At 43.0% G+C, this 21,962-nt stretch overlaps 1 protein-coding gene across 2 annotated transcripts in view; it reads right to left on the reverse strand.

Annotated features, from left to right (window-relative positions):
• Nucleotides 1-21,962, reverse strand: part of RGS18 (regulator of G protein signaling 18) — a 245,221-nt gene that overhangs the window by 106,319 nt on the left and 116,940 nt on the right. For both annotated transcript variants that reach the window (XM_085654807.1, XM_085654806.1), the window contains one exon: nt 21,575-21,676. In XM_085654807.1, coding sequence (XP_085510933.1) covers nt 21,575-21,676 — 102 coding nt within the window. The remainder of the gene's footprint in view (nt 1-21,574; nt 21,677-21,962) is intronic.

Below are 21,962 nucleotides of genomic sequence, written 5' to 3' on the forward strand. Positions count from 1 at the left end.
TAAGCGTACGGTAAGCTTACAGTAAGCGTACGGTAAGCGTACGGTAAGCGTACCCCGCGAAATTGCCGAAAAAAAAATAAAACCGTTTTTGCTCTTGGGGGATGTTTGGGGACACCCTCAACATGACTATGTGGGAGGGAGTTGTCAAAACAGCCCCGTAACATGTTTTTGGCCATCATGTTTGATAAACAACACTCAGTGCGAGAGACAAAATGGCGGACGCCGCTTCCTGGTTTCGGCCGATTCGAATGTTTACTAAGATCTAAGAGCCAATCAGAATCGCGCTCGCGCACGCCACCGTAAGCTTACGGTAAGCGTACGGTAAGCGTACGGTAAGCGTACCGTAAGCGGGCTCAGATATATATATTGATTTAAAGGCTATTTTCTCAGAATCTACTGAACAGATTTACACCAAACCTACAAAAGGCACTTCCTTGACCTAGGGACTACCTCTCTGCCAAATTTCTAGTAATTCTGTTCAGCCGTTCGGGCTGTAGCTCGTTCTAAAGGTCCTATGGAAAAATGCATGGGAAAAACGCGTTTTGGGACCCCCCTTTTATCTCAGCCCCCGCTTGACGAATCCCCCCGAGACTTTCAGGGTAGGAGCGGAGCATAGCGCCCCACCTATTTTGAGAAATTCGCGAAGATTCGTCGACCGGCGCCAAAGTTATTCAAAATAGAATGTTGAGGTTTTCCTATGGAAACGTGGTCCTAACTATAACTACCTACTGGCGACCGCCAGTAGGTAATATATATATATATATATATATATATATATATATATATATATATATATATATATATATATATATATATATATATATATATTACCAACTGGCAGTCACCAGTAGGTAGTTGTAGTTAGGACCTATTTTTCATAGGAAATCCGCAACATTCTATTTGGAATAACGTTGGCGCCGATTGACAAATCTTCGCGAAATTTTCCAAACTTTTGGCCAGCTCCGGTCCGCTCCTATCCTGAAAATTTCACGGTGATTCGTAAAGCGGGGGCTGATAAAAAAGGGGGGTCCCAAAACACGTTTTCCCCATGCATTTTCCCATAGGACCTGTTGACGCAGCTACAGCCTGAACTGCTGAACGGAATTACACCAAATGTGGCAAAGAGGTAGTCCTCAGTTCAGACTTGTGCCTTTTGCTTAAATGGTGTAAATCCGTTCAGTAGTTCCTGAGAAAATTAGAGTTAAAAAGATAGATATATCTGGGCGGAGCCTAACCACACATCTCATCGTGAGATCTGATTGGCTGTCAGTACTTCATCCAAGAAGTGTTGGCAGCCATCTTGGGACCAATATATATGATAGCACCTCATTAAAAAGCATTGCAGTTTATAGAAGGTTTTCAGACTTTAGTTACATTATAAATCATTTGTTGATGGTACCATACTCATTTTAGGAATTGTGGTGTGTTCTAAGGTTATTTTACCATGTGAAAAAGCCTTCTGCTGTGATATCATGAATCATGATTGAGAGAAAACTATTTTCTCATGCTTATCCCACAGAGGTTTGGAAGGTGATCTATAAGCTAAACTGAGAGCATATTTTCTGTAAATTCACATTATCTTTCTCAGTCATGTGAGAATGAAGTCTGACATTCTCAGTAAAACATGTACATCCAACAAGGGCAGAGACTGTCAGTTGATTCCTTTGTGTTCTACTGCAGCTTCCCAGAGTATTCTAAAGAACAACTAGAGCGCTAACAGTCCTACTTATGACAAACGTATTGCACACCTGAAGCCATCTTGATTGGAATAAAGTGGTAACTCTTAAAACATTTAATTTAAAAAGGAACAAAATGAGGGGGTTCATTTTGCCATAGAAAGTATGATTAGTGCTGCAGAAAGAAAAATTAGGGCACATTTTGAGAGACTTCTCAAATCCTCTTCTATTTCTTTAAAAAATTCTGACATGCAGACTGAAACATGCACTTTCAATACCAGCAGCAGACTTCTCTGGTGAGCAGTAGCGTTACTACAGTGATCTAATAAGCAACTAAGTATTTCCTACTGAGGCGACGGTAGTAAATGAGGAAATTAGGAAACTTCATAACAAATAAATCTCCCAAGATGGCCACCAGAGACAAAAGAGCCCAAATGTAGCCCAAATATAACCCAGATGTAGCCCAAGTATAGCCCAATGACAGAATGTCCCAGAGTGTTGTAACGAACAACTAGAACGCTAACAGTCTTACTTATGACAAAAGTATGGCACACCTGAAGCCATCCTGATTGGAATAAAGTGGTAACACTTAAAACATTTAATTTACAAAGGAACAAAATGAGGGGGTTAATTTTGCAATAGAAATTAAGAATAGTGCTGTAGAAAGAAATATGAGGGCACATTTTGACTTTTCAAATCCTCTTCTATTTCATAAAAAAATTCTGACATGCAGACTGAATAATGCACTTTGAATACCGGGCAGCATACTTCCCTTGTGAGCTGTAGCTTTACTACAGTGATCTAATGAGCAACTAGAGTGCCAACATTCAGAATTTATGGCAAATGTGTGACACATCTGAATGCCTTCTTGATGGAACCAAAGTAAAAATCTGAAAGTATTTCCTACTGAGGAGACTGCAGTAAATGAGGAAATTAGGAAACTTCATAACAAATAAATCTCCCAAGATGGCCACCAGAGACAAAAGAGCCCAAATGTAGCCCAAATATCACCCAGATATAGCCCACATGTAGCCCAATGACAGAATGTCCCAGAGTGTTTTAACGAACAACTAGAGCGCTAACAGTCACACAGCCACTAAATTAATATGTTAGAAGTAGTATCAGTCATTAGTAGTAAACAAAGAGTGGTATTTTGACTTTGTAGTAGCTTAGTACATATCTTTAAGTCCCTGAAAATTTACAAAACCCTACCACTCACTGGATGCTTCATTTGAGATGTCATGAGTGGTCTCACTGACTATTTCATGAGTGATGTAATATGTGAGGTCATAAACAGTGCATTGCAGGGGCATACATTATAGTTAGCTCAGGTAAGTATAACTGCTTAATTTCACTGGCTTTGTACAAGTGAAATTTAAGCCTAACTATAATATCTCTGTAACGTTTGTTTTTTTCAGGGAATTTCTAAGGTTTATTGTTCTAATTTCTGAATATAACGTCCCTGTAACCTTTGTTTTTTTAGTGAATTTCTAAGGTTTTTTCATTCTATTTCTTAAATATAAAGTCCCTCTAACCATTGTTTTTTCAGAGAAATATATATATATATATATATATGTATTTTCATATATCTATATGCATATATATATATACATATATATTCATAAATCTATATCTATCTATCTATCTATCTATCTATCTATCTATCTATCTATATATATATATATATATATATATATAAAATTCACTGAAAAAACCATAGGTTTCACACATGTTATAGTTAGCTGGACATTTCACTCGTAAAAAACCATTGAAATTCCCCCGTTATAGTTAGTTCAGCTAACTATAACTTGCGCGACCGCAATCCACTGCTGATGACATCGCATATTACATCACTGTATTCACTAAGATACTGTTAATAAGTCAGTTATACAATTAATTTTACAAAAAAACCCATCCATTTAGACACTTATTTTCCCATTTATTCTTCCATTAACCTTTAGATTTACATGTATAAAAAATATATTTTTTTCAGAAAGACACATATTCACTGGATGATGTCATCAGTGATGTCATCAGTGATGTCATTTGCGATGTCATCAGTGATGTCATGAGTGATGTCACTGACAAGATGGGCACCAAGAAGGTGCCCATCGCAGTACCGCAGATCTGGTGGTAGAGGGTATCATTGAACAGGAAGAAATTGCTAGATAAACACACTTCCACCATTCTCAAAAGCATTTGTGTATGAGCCCAGAATCTTATTGGTCTGGCTCCTAGAAAGTGTTTGATAGCTTGAAGCCCATCCTTGTGTCTAATGCTTGTGTACAATGTAGACACATCAATTGTGATCAAAAGATAGTCCCCTTCTCAAGGAGAATCGTAAATTCTCCTCAAGAAATCTCCTGAGTCTTGGATAAATGATGGAAGTGACTGTACCAATTTACATAAAAATGAATCAACATACTTCGAAGTGTTTTCATATGCACTCCCTTTGGCTGATATAATGGGCAGCCCAGGGGGATTTTCTGTGTCTTTGTGTATTTTTGGTATTAAATAAATACTGGTATCACTGGATGATCAATTTTTAAAAATACATATTCATCATGGTTCAGGAGGCCTAAATCATACCAGCTCTTTAATTCTGTGTTATAATTCCGATGGCTTTCCATCATAACTATTTCCTAAATTTATTATAAGACGTTTTGTTATTTAGTTGTTTGTATGCTTCAGTCAGGTATTTTTGTTTATCCCACATGACAACATTGCCCCCTTTGTCAGCATTTCTCACTATGCAGTTGTCATTATCGTTTAACTTTTTTGTTAACGCATAGTAGGCTTTTTGATGCTGTGCATTAAATGAATTTTTATTTTTGTTTTTCTCTTTACCAATGTGAATACATACATTTTTCAATTCCTTTGTTACCAGTTCACTATAGACATCAGTAACATCCCTTCCTGTCATTGGGGTGAACCTCGAATTCGGTTTGAAGCTTGTTGGGGCTTCTCCTTCTATATCAATGCCCTGTTCCTGGGCTAACAATATGGCATCATTGTTAGTCCCATCTGTCTGATTTCCAAACTCAAGCTCTCTAAGTTCCACCATTAAGTTCATGTCATCCACAGTCAATTGTTCTTGTTGTGTTGTGTCACTTTGAGGTGTCGATGACTGCCTAGTGGATGGATTCATAAGGAAATGTTTTTTCAATTTCAGGGTCTGGATAAATTTAAACAAGTAAATTCTTGTTTGCACGTAATCCAGTTCTGCTTCTGGACAAAACGTTAATCCTAGTTTAAGGATTCGTTGTTCTTGATCAGTGAGGGTTATGTTGGTGAGGTTGATAATAGAGGCTTTGTTAATATCCTCTACTTCTTGCTCCCTCTCGATTTTTCCTGCCCTTCTCCACCGGGTGGTCCCTTTCCGCCCCTTGCTCCTCTGCCTCTTCCTCTTGGAGGCTTGGTTATCTATATTTGTGGCCTTGGTCTTAAATTGGACCATCTCTCTTCCCTTAAAAAACAAAACTCATCTACGAATGTCGGCACCAGTCTATTGATTCTGACACCCAAATCATCTTCTAAGTCCGTATCAATCTTTGAACTCTGAAGACTGCTTTGCCCTGACGGTACTTCATATATATATATATATATATATATATATATATATATATATATATTCACTGAAAAAACCATAGGTTTCACACAAGTTATAGTTAGCTGTACATTTCACTCGTAAAAAACCAATGAAATTCCCTCGTTATAGTTAGTGCAGGCAACTATAACTCACGCGACCGCAATCCTCTGCTGATGCTAATACTGTATTTAGACACTTATTTGCCCATGTCTTCTTCCATTAAATTTTAGCTATACATATATTACAAATATTTTTTTTTCATAAAGACACATATGTCATCAGCAGAGGATTGCGGTCGCGTGAGTTATAGTTGCCTGCACTAACTATAACGGGGGAATTTCATTGGTTTTTTACGAGTGGAATGTACAGCTAACTATAACTTGTGTGAAACCTATGGTTTTTTCAGTGAATTTGCAAGTTTTTTTAAATGCTAATTCCTAACTATAACGTGTGTGAAACCTATGGTTTTTTCAGTGAATTTGTACGGTTTTTTAAATGCTAAGTTACTTTACGCCATTCGTGGCGTGCGCGCCCAGTTAACGCAGTTCGTTCCGTGCGCGCACAGTGAGCACGCAGTGCGCTTCGCGCACCGCGCGCCCACTTTACGCAGTTAGTGCCGTGCACGCACGGTGGCAGCGCACCGCGTGCCCACGTTATGCGGGATGGGCCATGTACGCACGATGCGCTTCGCGCACCGTGCGCACATGGGGGACATATTATGCGCTTCGTTGTGAAAAGGTATTCATTTGTACTTTTATTTTTTTTGTATGCCATGCACAAATGGTGCCCTTCGGGCACCATTTGAACACGGGGTGGGGAGAGTGTGGATAATTTTTTTTTTTTTATAATTTTGACCGTACGCGTACGGTAAGCGTAATCAGCGATTTTTCGAAAAAAAAAAAATTGTTTTTTTGGCCTTGGGGGTTGTTTGGGGACACCTATATCGATGCTGGGTGGTTAAGAACTGAATATACTGCCCCTTTAGATGGTTTTTGTCTTTGTTTTTGCTGCCCCCCTCAGAGTGCGAGAGAGAAAATGGCGGCCGCCGCTTCCTGGTTTCGACCGATTCGAATGTTTACTTAGATCGAACAGCCAATCAGAATCGCGCTCGCGCACGTCACCGTACGCGTACGGTAAGCGCACCGTAAGCGCACCGTAAGCTGGCTCAGATATATATATTGATTTAAAGGCTATTTTCTCAGAATCTACTGAACAGATTTACACCAAACCTACAAAAGGCACTTCCTTGACCTGAGGACTACCTCTCTGCCAAATTTCATTTAACTCTGTTCAGCCATTCGGGCTGTAGCTGTGTCTAAAGGTCCTATGGAAAAATGCATGGGAAAAACGCGTTTTGGGACCCCCCTTTTATCTCAGCCCCCGCTTGACGAATCCCCCCGAGACTTTCAGGGTAGGAGTGGAGCGCAGCGCCCCACCTATTTTGAAAATTTGGCGCCAAAGTTATTCAAAATAGAATGTTGCGGATTTCCTATGGTAAGAGGGTCCTAACTATAACTACCTACTGGCGACCGCCAGTAGGTAATATATATATATATATCTATATATATATATATATTCACTGAAAAAGCCATAGGTTTCACACATGTTATAGTTAGCGGAAATTTTACTGATAAAAAACCAGTGAAATTCCCCCGTTATAGTTAGTGCAGGCAACTATAACTCACGCGACCGCAATCCTCTGCTGATGCTAATACTGTATTTAGACACTTATTTGCCCATGTCTTCTTCCATACATTTTTAGCTATACATATATTACAAATATTTTTTTTTCATAAAGACACATATGTCATCAGCAGAAGATTGCGGTCGCGTGAGTTATAGTTGCCTGCACTAACTATAACGGGGGAATTTCACTGTTTTTTTATCAGTAAAATTTCCGCTAACTATAACGTGTGTGAAACCTATGGTTTTTTCTGTGAATTTGTACGGTTTTTTAAATGCTAAGTTACTTTACGCCATTCGTGGCGTGCGCGCCCACTTAACGCAGTTCGTTCCGTGCGCGCACGGTGCGCTTCGCGCACCGTGCGTGCACAGTAAGCACGCGGTGCTTACTGTGCTTATAAGCCATGCACAAATGGTGCCCTTCGGGCACCATTTGCACACGGGGTGGAGAGAGTGTGGATAATTTTTTCTTTGATTATTTTTGTTAAAAATATTGTGGTTTTTTACACCTCAAATAAACACTGTACATTTGGTGGCCTGCGGCCACCAAAAGCACCGGGGGTGGGGAGAGTATGGATAGTGTTTTTTTTAAAATATTTTTTACCGTACGCGTACGGTAAGCGTAATCGGCGAAATTAGCGAAAAAATAAAAATGGCTTTTTTGGCCTTGGGGGGTCTTGGGGGACTCCCTCATCATGGCTATGTGTGTGTGAGCTGTCAAAACAGCTCCTTTACATGTGTATTGGTTTTATTTAACAACCTAACTCTCAGTGCGAGAGAGAAAATGGCGGCCGCCGCTTCCTGGTTTCGCGGCCGATTCGAATGTTTACTAAGATCTAAGAGCCAATCAGAATCGCGCTCGCGCACGCCACCGTACGCGTACGGTAAGCTTACGGTAAGCGTACCGTAAGCTGGCTCAGATATATATTGATTTAAAGGCTATTTTCTCAGAATCTACAGAACAGATTTACACCAAACCTACAAAAGGCACTTCCTTGACCTAGGGACTACCTCTCTGCCAAATTTCTAGTAATTCTGTTCAGCCGTTCGGGCTGTAGCCCTGTCTAAAGGTCCTATGGAAAAATGCATGGGAAAAACGCGTTTTGGGACCCCCCTTTTATCTCAGCCCCCGCTTGACGAATCCCCCCGAGACTTTCAGGGTAGGAGCGGAGCGTAGTGCCCCACCTATTTTGAGAAATTCGCGAGGATTCGTCGACCGGCGCCAAAGTTATTCAAAATAGAATGTTGCGGATTTCCACTGGAAAAGGGGTCCTAACTATAACTACCTACTGGCGACCGCCAGTAGGTAATATATATATATATATATATATATATATATATATATATATATGTATATATATATATATATATATACACATATATATATATATATATATATATATATATATATATATATATATATATATATATATATGTGTATATATATCACCACGAATTGCTGATCTGGAATGAAATCAGCGGGACACATGCTCTGGGCACAAAGCAGGATTTATTCAGCATATTAAAGCACTTCTGCAGAGCGTGGAACATCCATGGCAGACGCGTTTCTGGCCGCAATGGCCGTCATCAGTGCCAGTCCCACAGGCTAATGTTTCCTCGTGAGCTTAAGCGACCACTCCCTTTGAAGTGGACTCTAAGCTCCTCCTCTCTCAGGCAGGTGTGTTGGTTGAGCTTAGAATCCCAGGTCCAATGCATGATGGTACATGCAGTCCACATGAGGTTCCATAACAAGTGATGTGGAACTCTGGACAGCGATATTGTCCCCAATTTCTTGGCGCTGGGCTGCATTCCATCGCAAAAGTTCTGGAAATAATGATCCCGCCGAGACCTTGATTTGTGCCCTTATCAGGCAGCGCAATGCCGCCTCCTCTCTCCCCTCGCATTGAATAATATCCATAATGGAAATACCTCTGCTTGGGGGGGCGCCGCGCTTGTACTCGTCATACTGCACCAAAGTTTTGCTGATTGCGCGGAGCTCCTGAACGAGAGGGCGTGCCCCTGTCGGTTATCAGCAGAAGCCGACTATACTTCACCACGAATTGCTGATCTGGAATGAAATCAGCGGGACACATGCTCTGGGCACAAAGCAGGATTTATTCAGCATATTAAAGCACTTCTGCAGAGCGTGGAACATCCATGGCAGACGCGTTTCTGGCCGGAATGGCCGTCATCAGTGCCAGTCCCACAGGCTAATGTTTCCTCGTGAGCTTAAGCGACCACTCCCTTTGAAGTGGACTCTAAGCTCCTCCTCTCTCAGGCAGGTGTGTTGGTTGAGCTTAGAATCCCAGGTCCAATGCATGATGGTACATGCAGTCCACATGAGGTTCCATAACAAGTGATGTGGAACTCTGGACAGCGATATTGTCCCCAATTTCTTGGCGCTGGGCTGCATTCCATCGCAAAAGTTCTGGAAATAATGATCCCGCCGAGACCTTGATTTGTGCCCTTATCAGGCAGCGCAATGCCGCCTCCTCTCTCCCCTCGCATTGAATAATATCCATAATGGAAATACCTCTGCTTGGGGGGGCGCCGCGCTTGTACTCCTCATACTGCACCAAAGTTTTGCTGATTGCGCGGAGCTCCTGAACGAGAGGGCGTGCCCCTGTCGGTTATCAGCAGAAGCCGACTATACTTCACCACGAATTGCTGATCTGGAATGAAATCAGCGGGACACATGCTCTGGGCACAAAGCAGGATTTATTCAGCATATTAAAGCACTTCTGCAGAGCGTGGAACATCCATGGCAGACGCGTTTCTGGCCGGAATGGCCGTCATCAGTGCCAGTCCCACAGGCTAATGTTTCCTCGTGAGCTTAAGCGACCACTCCCTTTGAAGTGGACTCTAAGCTCCTCCTCTCTCAGGCAGGTGTGTTGGTTGAGCTTAGAATCCCAGGTCCAATGCATGATGGTACATGCAGTCCACATGAGGTTCCATAACAAGTGATGTGGAACTCTGGACAGCGATATTGTCCCCAATTTCTTGGCGCTGGGCTGCATTCCATCGCAAAAGTTCTGGAAATAATGATCCCGCCGAGACCTTGATTTGTGCCCTTATCAGGCAGCGCAATGCCGCCTCCTCTCTCCCCTCGCATTGAATAATATCCATAATGGAAATACCTCTGCTTGGGGGGGCGCCGCGCTTGTACTCCTCATACTGCACCAAAGTTTTGCTGATTGCGCGGAGCTCCTGAACGAGAGGGCGTGCCCCTGTCGGTTATCAGCAGAAGCCGACTATACTTCACCACGAATTGCTGATCTGGAATGAAATCAGCGGGACACATGCTCTGGGCACAAAGCAGGATTTATTCAGCATATTAAAGCACTTCTGCAGAGCGTGGAACATCCATGGCAGACGCGTTTCTGGCCGGAATGGCCGTCATCAGTGCCAGTCCCACAGGCTAATGTTTCCTCGTGAGCTTAAGCGACCACTCCCTTTGAAGTGGACTCTAAGCTCCTCCTCTCTCAGGCAGGTGTGTTGGTTGAGCTTAGAATCCCAGGTCCAATGCATGATGGTACATGCAGTCCACATGAGGTTCCATAACAAGTGATGTGGAACTCTGGACAGCGATATTGTCCCCAATTTCTTGGCGCTGGGCTGCATTCCATCGCAAAAGTTCTGGAAATAATGATCCCGCCGAGACCTTGATTTGTGCCCTTATCAGGCAGCGCAATGCCGCCTCCTCTCTCCCCTCGCATTGAATAATATCCATAATGGAAATACCTCTGCTTGGGGGGGCGCCGCGCTTGTACTCCTCATACTGCACCAAAGTTTTGCTGATTGCGCGGAGCTCCTGAACGAGAGGGCGTGCCCCTGTCGGTTATCAGCAGAAGCCGACTATACTTCACCACGAATTGCTGATCTGGAATGAAATCAGCGGGACACATGCTCTGGGCACAAAGCAGGATTTATTCAGCATATTAAAGCACTTCTGCAGAGCGTGGAACATCCATGGCAGACGCGTTTCTGGCCGGAATGGCCGTCATCAGTGCCAGTCCCACAGGCTAATGTTTCCTCGTGAGCTTAAGCGACCACTCCCTTTGAAGTGGACTCTAAGCTCCTCCTCTCTCAGGCAGGTGTGTTGGTTGAGCTTAGAATCCCAGGTCCAATGCATGATGGTACATGCAGTCCACATGAGGTTCCATAACAAGTGATGTGGAACTCTGGACAGCGATATTGTCCCCAATTTCTTGGCGCTGGGCTGCATTCCATCGCAAAAGTTCTGGAAATAATGATCCCGCCGAGACCTTGATTTGTGCCCTTATCAGGCAGCGCAATGCCGCCTCCTCTCTCCCCTCGCATTGAATAATATCCATAATGGAAATACCTCTGCTTGGGGGGGCGCCGCGCTTGTACTCCTCATACTGCACCAAAGTTTTGCTGATTGCGCGGAGCTCCTGAACGAGAGGGCGTGCCCCTGTCGGTTATCAGCAGAAGCCGACTATACTTCACCACGAATTGCTGATCTGGAATGAAATCAGCGGGACACATGCTCTGGGCACAAAGCAGGATTTATTCAGCATATTAAAGCACTTCTGCAGAGCGTGGAACATCCATGGCAGACGCGTTTCTGGCCGGAATGGCCGTCATCAGTGCCAGTCCCACAGGCTAATGTTTCCTCGTGAGCTTAAGCGACCACTCCCTTTGAAGTGGACTCTAAGCTCCTCCTCTCTCAGGCAGGTGTGTTGGTTGAGCTTAGAATCCCAGGTCCAATGCATGATGGTACATGCAGTCCACATGAGGTTCCATAACAAGTGATGTGGAACTCTGGACAGCGATATTGTCCCCAATTTCTTGGCGCTGGGCTGCATTCCATCGCAAAAGTTCTGGAAATAATGATCCCGCCGAGACCTTGATTTGTGCCCTTATCAGGCAGCGCAATGCCGCCTCCTCTCTCCCCTCGCATTGAATAATATCCATAATGGAAATACCTCTGCTTGGGGGGGCGCCGCGCTTGTACTCCTCATACTGCACCAAAGTTTTGCTGATTGCGCGGAGCTCCTGAACGAGAGGGCGTGCCCCTGTCGGTTATCAGCAGAAGCCGACTATACTTCACCACGAATTGCTGATCTGGAATGAAATCAGCGGGACACATGCTCTGGGCACAAAGCAGGATTTATTCAGCATATTAAAGCACTTCTGCAGAGCGTGGAACATCCATGGCAGACGCGTTTCTGGCCGGAATGGCCGTCATCAGTGCCAGTCCCACAGGCTAATGTTTCCTCGTGAGCTTAAGCGACCACTCCCTTTGAAGTGGACTCTAAGCTCCTCCTCTCTCAGGCAGGTGTGTTGGTTGAGCTTAGAATCCCAGGTCCAATGCATGATGGTACATGCAGTCCACATGAGGTTCCATAACAAGTGATGTGGAACTCTGGACAGCGATATTGTCCCCAATTTCTTGGCGCTGGGCTGCATTCCATCGCAAAAGTTCTGGAAATAATGATCCCGCCGAGACCTTGATTTGTGCCCTTATCAGGCAGCGCAATGCCGCCTCCTCTCTCCCCTCGCATTGAATAATATCCATAATGGAAATACCTCTGCTTGGGGGGGCGCCGCGCTTGTACTCCTCATACTGCACCAAAGTTTTGCTGATTGCGCGGAGCTCCTGAATATATATACATATATATGTATATAAATATTCATTGAATAAACCATAAGTTTCAGGGACGTTATGGTTAGTTTCACATTTCACTCATACAAAACCATAGAAATTCCACCGTTAGTTGAGCTAACTATAACTCACACCCCTGCAATTCACTGCTGATGACGTCACATATTACATCATTCATGACATGGTCAGTGACATCACTGATGACATCACTGATGACATCTCAAATGACATCACTGATGACATCACTGATGACATCATCAAGTGACTGTGTGTTTCTGTAAAGTTTAAATATGTTTTATAAATATATTGGCCAAGGTATATTGAAGAATGAGTGGGTGTATAAGTGTGTGGATGGAGGATTTAATAGGTGCGTGACTGACTGTATAAGAGAGTGATTAGTTGTGTCTTACTGAATGCATGGGTTAGTGATTAAACTGTGTGAATTTCTATATTAGTCTGTCAGTTGGTGTGTAAGCGGTTGCATGGGATGAAGATTAGCTACATTAGTGTCTATATGGGTTATTGATTGGTTGCCTGAGTATTTGTATGGGTGCCTGAGTGTGTGTGGGTGGGTGGGAGGTGTGAGACTTTGTGCATAGATGTGTGAGTTCTTTATTCACTGGATGTATGGGTTCAAGACTGCATGTGGAAACAGCTGTATGGGTGGGTGAGTGTGTGTATTGGGGTGTTGGTGAGTGAATGGATATCTCAGTGCTACATGTCCAAGTAACTACATATGTAAAACGCAGAGCATGAGAGAGTTAGAGTATATAAATGACTATACATGAGAGTCAGTGATTATGAGAGTGCTGTGTGGATGAGTGTGTACTTGTATCAGTGATTGTATAAGAGAGTAAGTATATGTTAGTATCACTATGAATAAGTGAGGTTGTGTGTGTATAACTGTATGGCTGAGTAAATAGAAGTGTGATTGATTCTTTGCATGACTGACTAGATGTGTGAGTAACTCTGGATGAGTGGCGGTATGTGAGTGTTTTATAGGTGTATGAGTGCCTATGCCTATAATAGTGTTGTATTGATGAGTCACTGCATGTATGAGTGACTGTATGAGTGAATGAGTGGATGTGTGTGTATTCCTAGGAATCAGTGCGTGCGTACGTAGTAACTGGTATTGGTGTCTCTATTGTTTCAAAAATGGTAGTCTGTATTTTAGAGTGGGTGTATCAAAGGTTTTATTAAGGTATGAGGAGGTGCATCAGATTTTCACGTGGATGATGTCATCAGTGTTGTCATCAGTAATGTCATTTGAGATATCACCAGTGATGTCACTGACCATGTTATTAATGATGTAATATGTGACGTCATCAGCAGTGCATTGCGGGGGCGTGAGTTATAGTTAGCTCAACTAACTATAAAGACCAAATTTTTATGGTTTTGTACGAGTGAAATGTGCAACTAAATATAACGTCCCTGAAACCTATGCTTTTTTCAGTGAATTTCAAAGGTTTTTTAAATGCTAATTTGTAACTATAACTTCCCTGAAACCTATGGTCTTTTCAGTGAATTTCAAAGGTTTCTAAAGTGATAATTTGTAACTATAACGTCCCTGAAACCTATGTTTTTTTTAGTGAATTTCAAAGGTTTTTTTAATGCTAATTACTAATTATAATGTTCATTAAACCTATGGTTTTTTTCAGTGATTTTAAATTATCATTCCATTCTCATCCTGGTGAAAACTGCCGATATCGCCAGTTTTCCAGCAATAGCTTCCGCAAAAAAAATCGCCACAAATGAGAGCAACATCTAACGCTAATAATAATAATAAAACAGGCGATAAGCAGTGTTAGCAGTAGGAATGTAATATCTGCCTCTTACTGGTGTAAAGTAGGACGACTACCTACAGTTTGAAAGGGAGCCCAGCCCAGAATCACATCTCAAGACCAACTCATGTCATAGAGCTACTGATCATGCACCTCCGACACCCAAGAAGGCCACAAAACCCAATGCCACCACCCTCAGGACCTCCCCCCCCAGACTACCCCCCCTACTACCACCGAGGCTGTGCACAACAGGACAGCAAACCTTCCAAAAATGGCATGGCCTCTCAGCCATACAATAGCTGAATGTTGCGAGATGTAGCAACCAAACATGTGTGAAGGATGCAAGTCACCCACCAATAATAATGCCCACAATACCAAGTGTAGCGGTCATGTGCTAGACAAGCCTTACTATGCAGAGCACAAACCTCTCCATGTGTACATATACTGCTGGTGCTTGTAGTGTTGTGGACAGTGGACACAACCATGTTACCTCAGGTAGTGGGGAAGATCTCGGTCATGTACCTATGTCATCGTCCCCTGCAAGCAGAAGCACAGTGGGCTGGTCCAACGTACGCCACTCCAGCGCAGAAGTGTAAATAAATAGGCCACGGCTCTGGGCGTGGTTCACTTCTGTGAAGGCCCACGCATCTTCCAGAGCGGCGGCCCTCACCCTGCCACGTGGCTGCAGCCATGACCGTGGACCTCCTCAACACAGGCCCCCTGCGAACACAGCGGCACAGCACTGCAGAGGTACATCTGTACACACTATCGCCTATTGCAGGGCTCACAATTCAGATGGAGTCACGATTGCAGATGACGCAGTCCAGTAGGCAAGACACATTGCTCCCAGTGTGGCCCGTACGGCCCACGCATCATTGCATGCTGCGTACACGCTGAGCACCAGAAGTACCACTAACTCAGTGCACCACAAGTCAGTGCCACGTGGCCTTATTAAATCAGAAATCATTAGACACAAGACGTTGCTACCAGTGCGGCCCGCCCGGCCGACGCATAATCGCAGGGTATGCACACGCTGAGTCCTTCAGGTGCCACTAACTCAGTGCACCACAAATTACTGCCTCGTGGCCTAACTGAGGCAGAATTCTTTAGACAAAAGACATTGCTACCAGTGCAGCCCGCCTGAACCATGCATCATCGCAGGGTATGCACATGCTGGTTGCTTCAGGTGCCACTAACTCAGTGCACCACAAGTCATCACCACATAGCCTTACTAAGGTGGAACTCATTAGACAAAAGACATTGCTAGCAGTGCAGCCTGTCCGTGCCACACATCATCGCAGGCTCTGCACACGCTAAATGCTTCTGATGCCACTAAGTGTGCAGCTCAACTCAATGCCACGTGGCAGTGGGCCCTTGCTGACAGCTGCCTCTGGCCTACACTTTGGTCATCATGGCTCACAATTAAAATTGAGTCTTGATTCATTAATTACAGAGTCCAGTAGACAACTAACAATAGCGTCCATGAAACCTACACATTTCATCTTTTGTTACCTACACTGCAGTCAGCAGTGCTCACAATTTACATTGAGACATGATTTATTAATTGCAGACAGAATTGTACTCTATGTCCTTGGATTTTGTCAAGAGGAAGTGATAAAAAGCATTCCCCGATGTCTGTGCTGACTACTGCCTTCCGTCTACATTGCGGACTGCAGGGCAAACAATTCAGATCGAGTCGCAATTGCAGATGAGGCAGTCCAGTAGGCAAGAGATCACGCATCATCGCACACACGCTGAATGCTTCTAATGCCCCTATCTCAATGCAGCACAACTCATGGACCCTTTATGATTCAATATTTTGTGTATAATTTCACATCTGGTGCCCCTACCTCAGTTTACCACAAGTCATGGACCCTTTACGATAGAATCTTTGGTGTATTATTTCACATCTGGTGCCCCTAACTTAGTGCAGCACAAATCATTGACCCTGAATTTAAAAGGGTGTGGGGGTTGGTGGAGTGATTTTATAAGTACATATGTTGGCGCAACCTAACTCCGACAACGAGCTTGTCTCTAATTGACTGCCCTCCATGTCCCAAAAACTGAAATTTGGGCTTTGCGTGGCCCTGTATTGCTGCAGCTGCAATACTTTCTTGTGTGGAACTATGGATGAATGTAGGGTCAGTGATTCCCCGTACCCTCCATGTTGGCCATGTTGTGGGACTTGGCTCATGGAGTGACACACTAACGCTTGCGACCCGGGTGACGGCAGCACTACAAGAACACCCGCATGGGGCACATCAGTTGATTCCTCATGCAGCTCACGATGGAGCCACGCCCATAGCTCCGGAGTCATCCATCACAGCCTCACGCAGGACTGGCATACGCCAGGCCAGCCCACTCTACTTACGCTTACAGGGAAGGACAACAACACTACATGGTCCAGATTTTCATTGCAGTGATCTGCTGGTCACACCCTAGTTGTCAGTATGCCACAGCCACTCCCTCACGGCTAGTATACACCCACACCACAGCCATCCAGCACAGGCGTCACAGAACACGTGACCCACCCAATAAAAAAGACTGGGCGCACGTGCTCGACGTCATTTCAGAGTTGCTCGTACCAAATGCACTGCGGCCGGCACAGGCACACTGGCACAGGACGGTGACTTTCGGTCCACTGAGGTACGGATACCGTAACTGCTGAGCGGGTGTGCAGCCTGTGGTGATGGCCCGTACCGGCGGTCTGAACAGCTCAGGTTTTGTGTTCCCTGCTGGCTGGCTCATAGATGAAGAGCTGCGAGCCGACTGGCAGGCTCATAGAGCGAGAACTGCGGCCCTTCAGTTTGCAGAGGGAGAGCTGCGGGCCAGCTCGCAGAGGAACACCTGCGGGCCGACTGGTATAGGGAAAGGTGCGGGCCATCAGCTTCCAAAGGAATAGCTGCGGAACAGTGATGTGGGGAGAGGGACCGTGAAGAGCGTATATCGCAGAGAGAGACCTGCAATATATTTCCAGTCTTGGCTTCACAGATACAACTGCGGGCCCGAGAACTCGCACCTAAGGAGCGGTGAGCCAACAAGTGGTTCGCAGAGGGAGACTTGCAGGCCCAAGAATGTTGTTGGAGGTATGCTGTTGATGGGGGAAAAAGGTGCGTTACCTGCTGATGTAGGGAGACACAGCGTGAAAGGGGTATCTCGCACAGACAGAGCTCCGGTATATTAAATTGCCCCCGGGACCTTTCTTTTATATTTTTACTCAATGCGAGACACAAGATGGCTGCTAACACTTCCTGGTTTGAAGTGTTAGCAGCCAATCAGAGAACACTTCCTGGTTTGAAGTGTTAACAGCCAATCAGAGGCAAGCTCGTGCTTGGGAGTTAGGCACCGTCCAGATATATATATTGTTTTTCCTTTAATATCTCAAAAACTACTCAACAGATTTACACCATTTCAACAAAAGCATGCTTTCTGGTCCAAGACCTCTCTCCCTGCCAAATTTGGCGTATTTCTGTTTAGCAGTTTGACCTGTAGCCTTGTCTAAAGTTTCCTATGGAAAATGCATTAAGAAAACACTTTTTCGGACCCCCTTTTTTCTCAGCTCCCCCTTGACCAATCACCCTGTAATATGTCTTCGCAGCTGGATGGCTCCGGTTGTGGGTGCAAATATCTTGCAATAAACTTGCTTTCAATCAACAACCAACCTTGTATGTCCTCAATACACCCCTAAACTTTCAAAATAGGAGCTGATCAAAAGAGAGAAACTTTTTGGAAAATTTAGTAAAGATTCGTCAAACGATGCCAAAGTTATAAGCACATGGAGGACTCCAGGAGGGGGGCTGCGCAACCCCCCTCCCAACATGAGTGAAGCCCCGGGTCTGCGGGGACCCCAGTGGGCCCCCGCAGCCCCAGCGAGCCCCTGCTATTATTTTTTAAGAAATGCTCCTGGGACCTAGCCCACCCTGGGGTCTCATTAAAATAAAACGCGGGAACCCGCGACCCCAGCGCGAATATATATATATTTTTTTTAAATGCTTTCTATGGTTCTAAGGGTCCTTCTGGGACCCCCTGAGCAGGCCTAGGGCGTCAGGGTGTTTCCACCCTGCCCCCTTCTCTTGTTTTATACCTTTGTTTCTCTGTTTTCTAGTGACTCGCTTCTACCAAGCCACAAGATGGCTGCCAACACTTCCTGGTTTGGAGTGTTGACAGCCAATCACAGTGAAGCTCATGCGCGGGATTTAGGCTCTGCCCAGATATCCAAACTTTTATTTTTTTAACTTCTCAGCAACTACTGAACGGATTTAAACTATTTAAAAAAAAAGGTCGCTTTCTGATCCAAGCACAACCTTTTTGCCAAATTTGCGGTAATTCCATTCAGTAGTTTCGGCTCTAGCCTTGCACAAAGTTTCCAATGGAAAATTGATTTTTTGACTCTTATTCTTTGAATTTCTCAAAAACTACTGAACGGATTTACACTATTTAAAAAAAAAAGGTCGCTTTCTGAACCAAGCTCTACTTTTCTGCCAAATTTGGGGTAATTCCGTTCAGCAGTTCGGGCTGTAGCTCGTCGCAAAATTTCCCATGGAAATTAAAATGAGGAAAACGTGTTTTGGGATGCCCCCTTTTTTCTCAGCCCCCGCTTAATGAATCACCCCCAAACTTTAACATAGGAGCTGACCTGCATAGACTTTTTTTTGGGAGAATTTCGCAAAGATTCGTCAAAGGACACCAAAGTTATTGGCAAATCAAAAAATGCTTTTCCTATGGAAACTAGGTTGTAACTATAACTCTATAACTACCTACTGGCGACTGCCTGTTAGGGAGCGTCAGTCCCTAAATATTTCCATGAGAAAACATGCACTTCACCTTGCAGTGACGTGAAATATATATATGAGATGTTTTTTGTGTTAAAATGTTAGATTAAATAAAATTATATATTTTATCATTTAAAAAATAATAAATTAATCAATTTACTATTTACAAGTAATGAAATTAAACTTTAAAACTTCTAGTAAAAATGTTAAGCTATTTTAAATATTGCATTAATACAACTTTTAATTAAATGTACTGACTATTAACTTAAAGTAAAAATATAAGTGAGTGTATTTTTTATTTTGACTACAAAAACATTGATAAATATTATATTTCACATTTTTTATGATTTATTAAACATGTCATTTGACGAGTCAATATGATGTAAACTTTTATTTTATTAGGTTTGGTTTAATGATTATTACTTTAAATTAATTCAAAGTTTTATTTTACATTGAATTATTTGTAATATTTATTTTAAAGAATTAATTAACATTATAATTTTTAACTCAGGGAGGTCACAGCCCTGGTGAAGTATTACATTTATACTCGCTAATTCTGTCTTAGATTTGTCTCCTCCCCCAGCTTTCATTGGGTGGAGTTATATAAGTGTGCACTTAGATGTAAATCTACACTCGGTAATCGTGAATGGCCAAAAAATGTAGACTTACACCTAGGTGCAGGAGTAGATTTACATCTGAGTAAATCTACACATGTACATTTACCTTTGCGAATAGTGCCCAGAGTGTACCTTAACCATGTAATATTATAATAAAATTAATGTATTATGTCAGTTTGACTAAAGTGTGATATGAGTATTTTTTTAATGGACACTAATTTAGCTCCTCCAAGAATGAAACAAAAAGATTGTCTATTCATGTTCAACAGGAGAGAAAACAAGTTATATATCTTTTGTATATGGTTTATTACACTATAAAGCCGCCTTATCTACAATATTAGATCACATTGAACACACACATAACAACCGACTTCTCGCTTCATTGATAGCCTTGTCATGATGGGTGGAAGGTCATGGCTGTTTCTGAAACTATCACTTCTAATAAATGTCACTCAATGCCATGGCCGGAGTGGCTTTACTGGGAACTGGGCAATTCGCTGGTGGTCTGGGTCCATGGAGACTAGTTTTACCTTGGTCCTTGCCTGCCTCTGGCTTTTGGTGCTGAGCTTAAGTTTTTGCTATTATTCTGAGGTTCTTACTTGGTGTTGTGCAGACCACAGTAGCAGTCTTTCTGAAGAACTTCTTCAAACACAAATACACACTGAACAAGAGTGCTGGGCTGACGTATGCAGTTTGTACAGTAATAGCACTGTTTGTAGAGCTCCATTTGGGAGAAGGCATGCCTACTGTAAAACAACTCTATTTTCTCTAATGGAGGCCATCTCCAATACCAAAAGTTCCACATCACGGTATGCGTATGAATGTGTATGTGCATGTGTGTGTGTGTGTGTATACGCACAGCACAAAAGTAGTATTGTACTACTCATCCACTCAAAGTATGGAGAGACAAGCAACTGGGCCATTACAGGGCTTTAACAAGATCTAACAGTTAATGAGAGGTAAACAACAGAATGAGCTTTTACAGACCTGTTATAAAAAGTGGTGTCTGAGTATCTTTTCTCCCTAGTGTTAGCTTAAGCTCTGCATTATGTATTGAAAACCCATCCTGCACTCTTTTATAAGTCTCAATCAGTATCCAACTCAGAAAGTCACCTTAAATCACATCTTCTTGCCAATCAGGCAGCAAGACTTGTTTTTGCTGAATAAAAAGGTAAGCAACAGCTGACATAGATGTGTTTCTTAGCTAATGTATGAAACGTCCATTGAGCTTTAATGTAATCATGCTTCTTCCTCACCTCTTTTACTAACACTTATCTGGCTGGATTTTATTAGGGAATTTGCAGACTGAAGAATCCTCAGCTGATTCTGTATCTCTTATCTTGGTGGCCATGTGCAAGAATCTCTCATCTGGCTATATCACATCTAGGTGGACTCAACAAGACACATGTCATATGTGTAATTCCCATCTGAATCTGTATTATCACATAGGTGATCCAAACCAAGCAATTTGGCACATATGTAAATGCTATTAAGATGATCTAAAAAGGGTTATTCCATCTGAGAAATGCTCAGCTGCATCACATTTCTAATCTGGTTGATTCGTCTGACTGTGAACATGTGAGGGTGAATAAATGTATTTATTTATTTTATTTACTTGAGTTTTATATAGCGCTGGCTAGACCCGGGGGTATCAGAGCGCTTTACATGAGGAGAGTTACATAGGTTACAAGTTACACAATTGTTACAGAAGGTACATCAATAAAGAGATAACACTCTACATTTTACGTCCTTTTAAATAAAGCCTTTGATTTAATATCAAAGAAAACTTTAATAAACATTAGTGTGAAGGGGTTTACACAAGCTCACCTGATACCCAGTGTCAGGCTCTGTGCCTTGTCATAAGTGATGTCTTCATGAGAACCAGACTTATGAAGAACTAGGCTGTTCCGGTTTAGTTTAACCATTAACCTGCGGGATAAAGAGACAATTTGTTTACTAAGTTATTTATTGATTTTTTTTTAAAACACAAATAGTGCTGATGTTTTAAAGAGCCAGGAAATACCAAAAAGTATACATAAATGTACAAGCAAAACCACAGAAGAGCGTACCTGTGCCCACAAGCAAACAAGAAAACAATGGCCCTTCATCCCAGAGTTAGATAGTAAAGGACAGTCATCAAAGGGGTACAGCGGTCCCCTAATACCCCTGGAACCTGGTCCTACTGCACCGTTTACACTAGTATTGATAGCTACTC

Source organism: Triturus cristatus, chromosome 4_1 (genome assembly GCF_964204655.1).
Source record: "Triturus cristatus chromosome 4_1, aTriCri1.1, whole genome shotgun sequence".
NCBI lineage: Eukaryota > Metazoa > Chordata > Amphibia > Caudata > Salamandridae > Triturus > Triturus cristatus.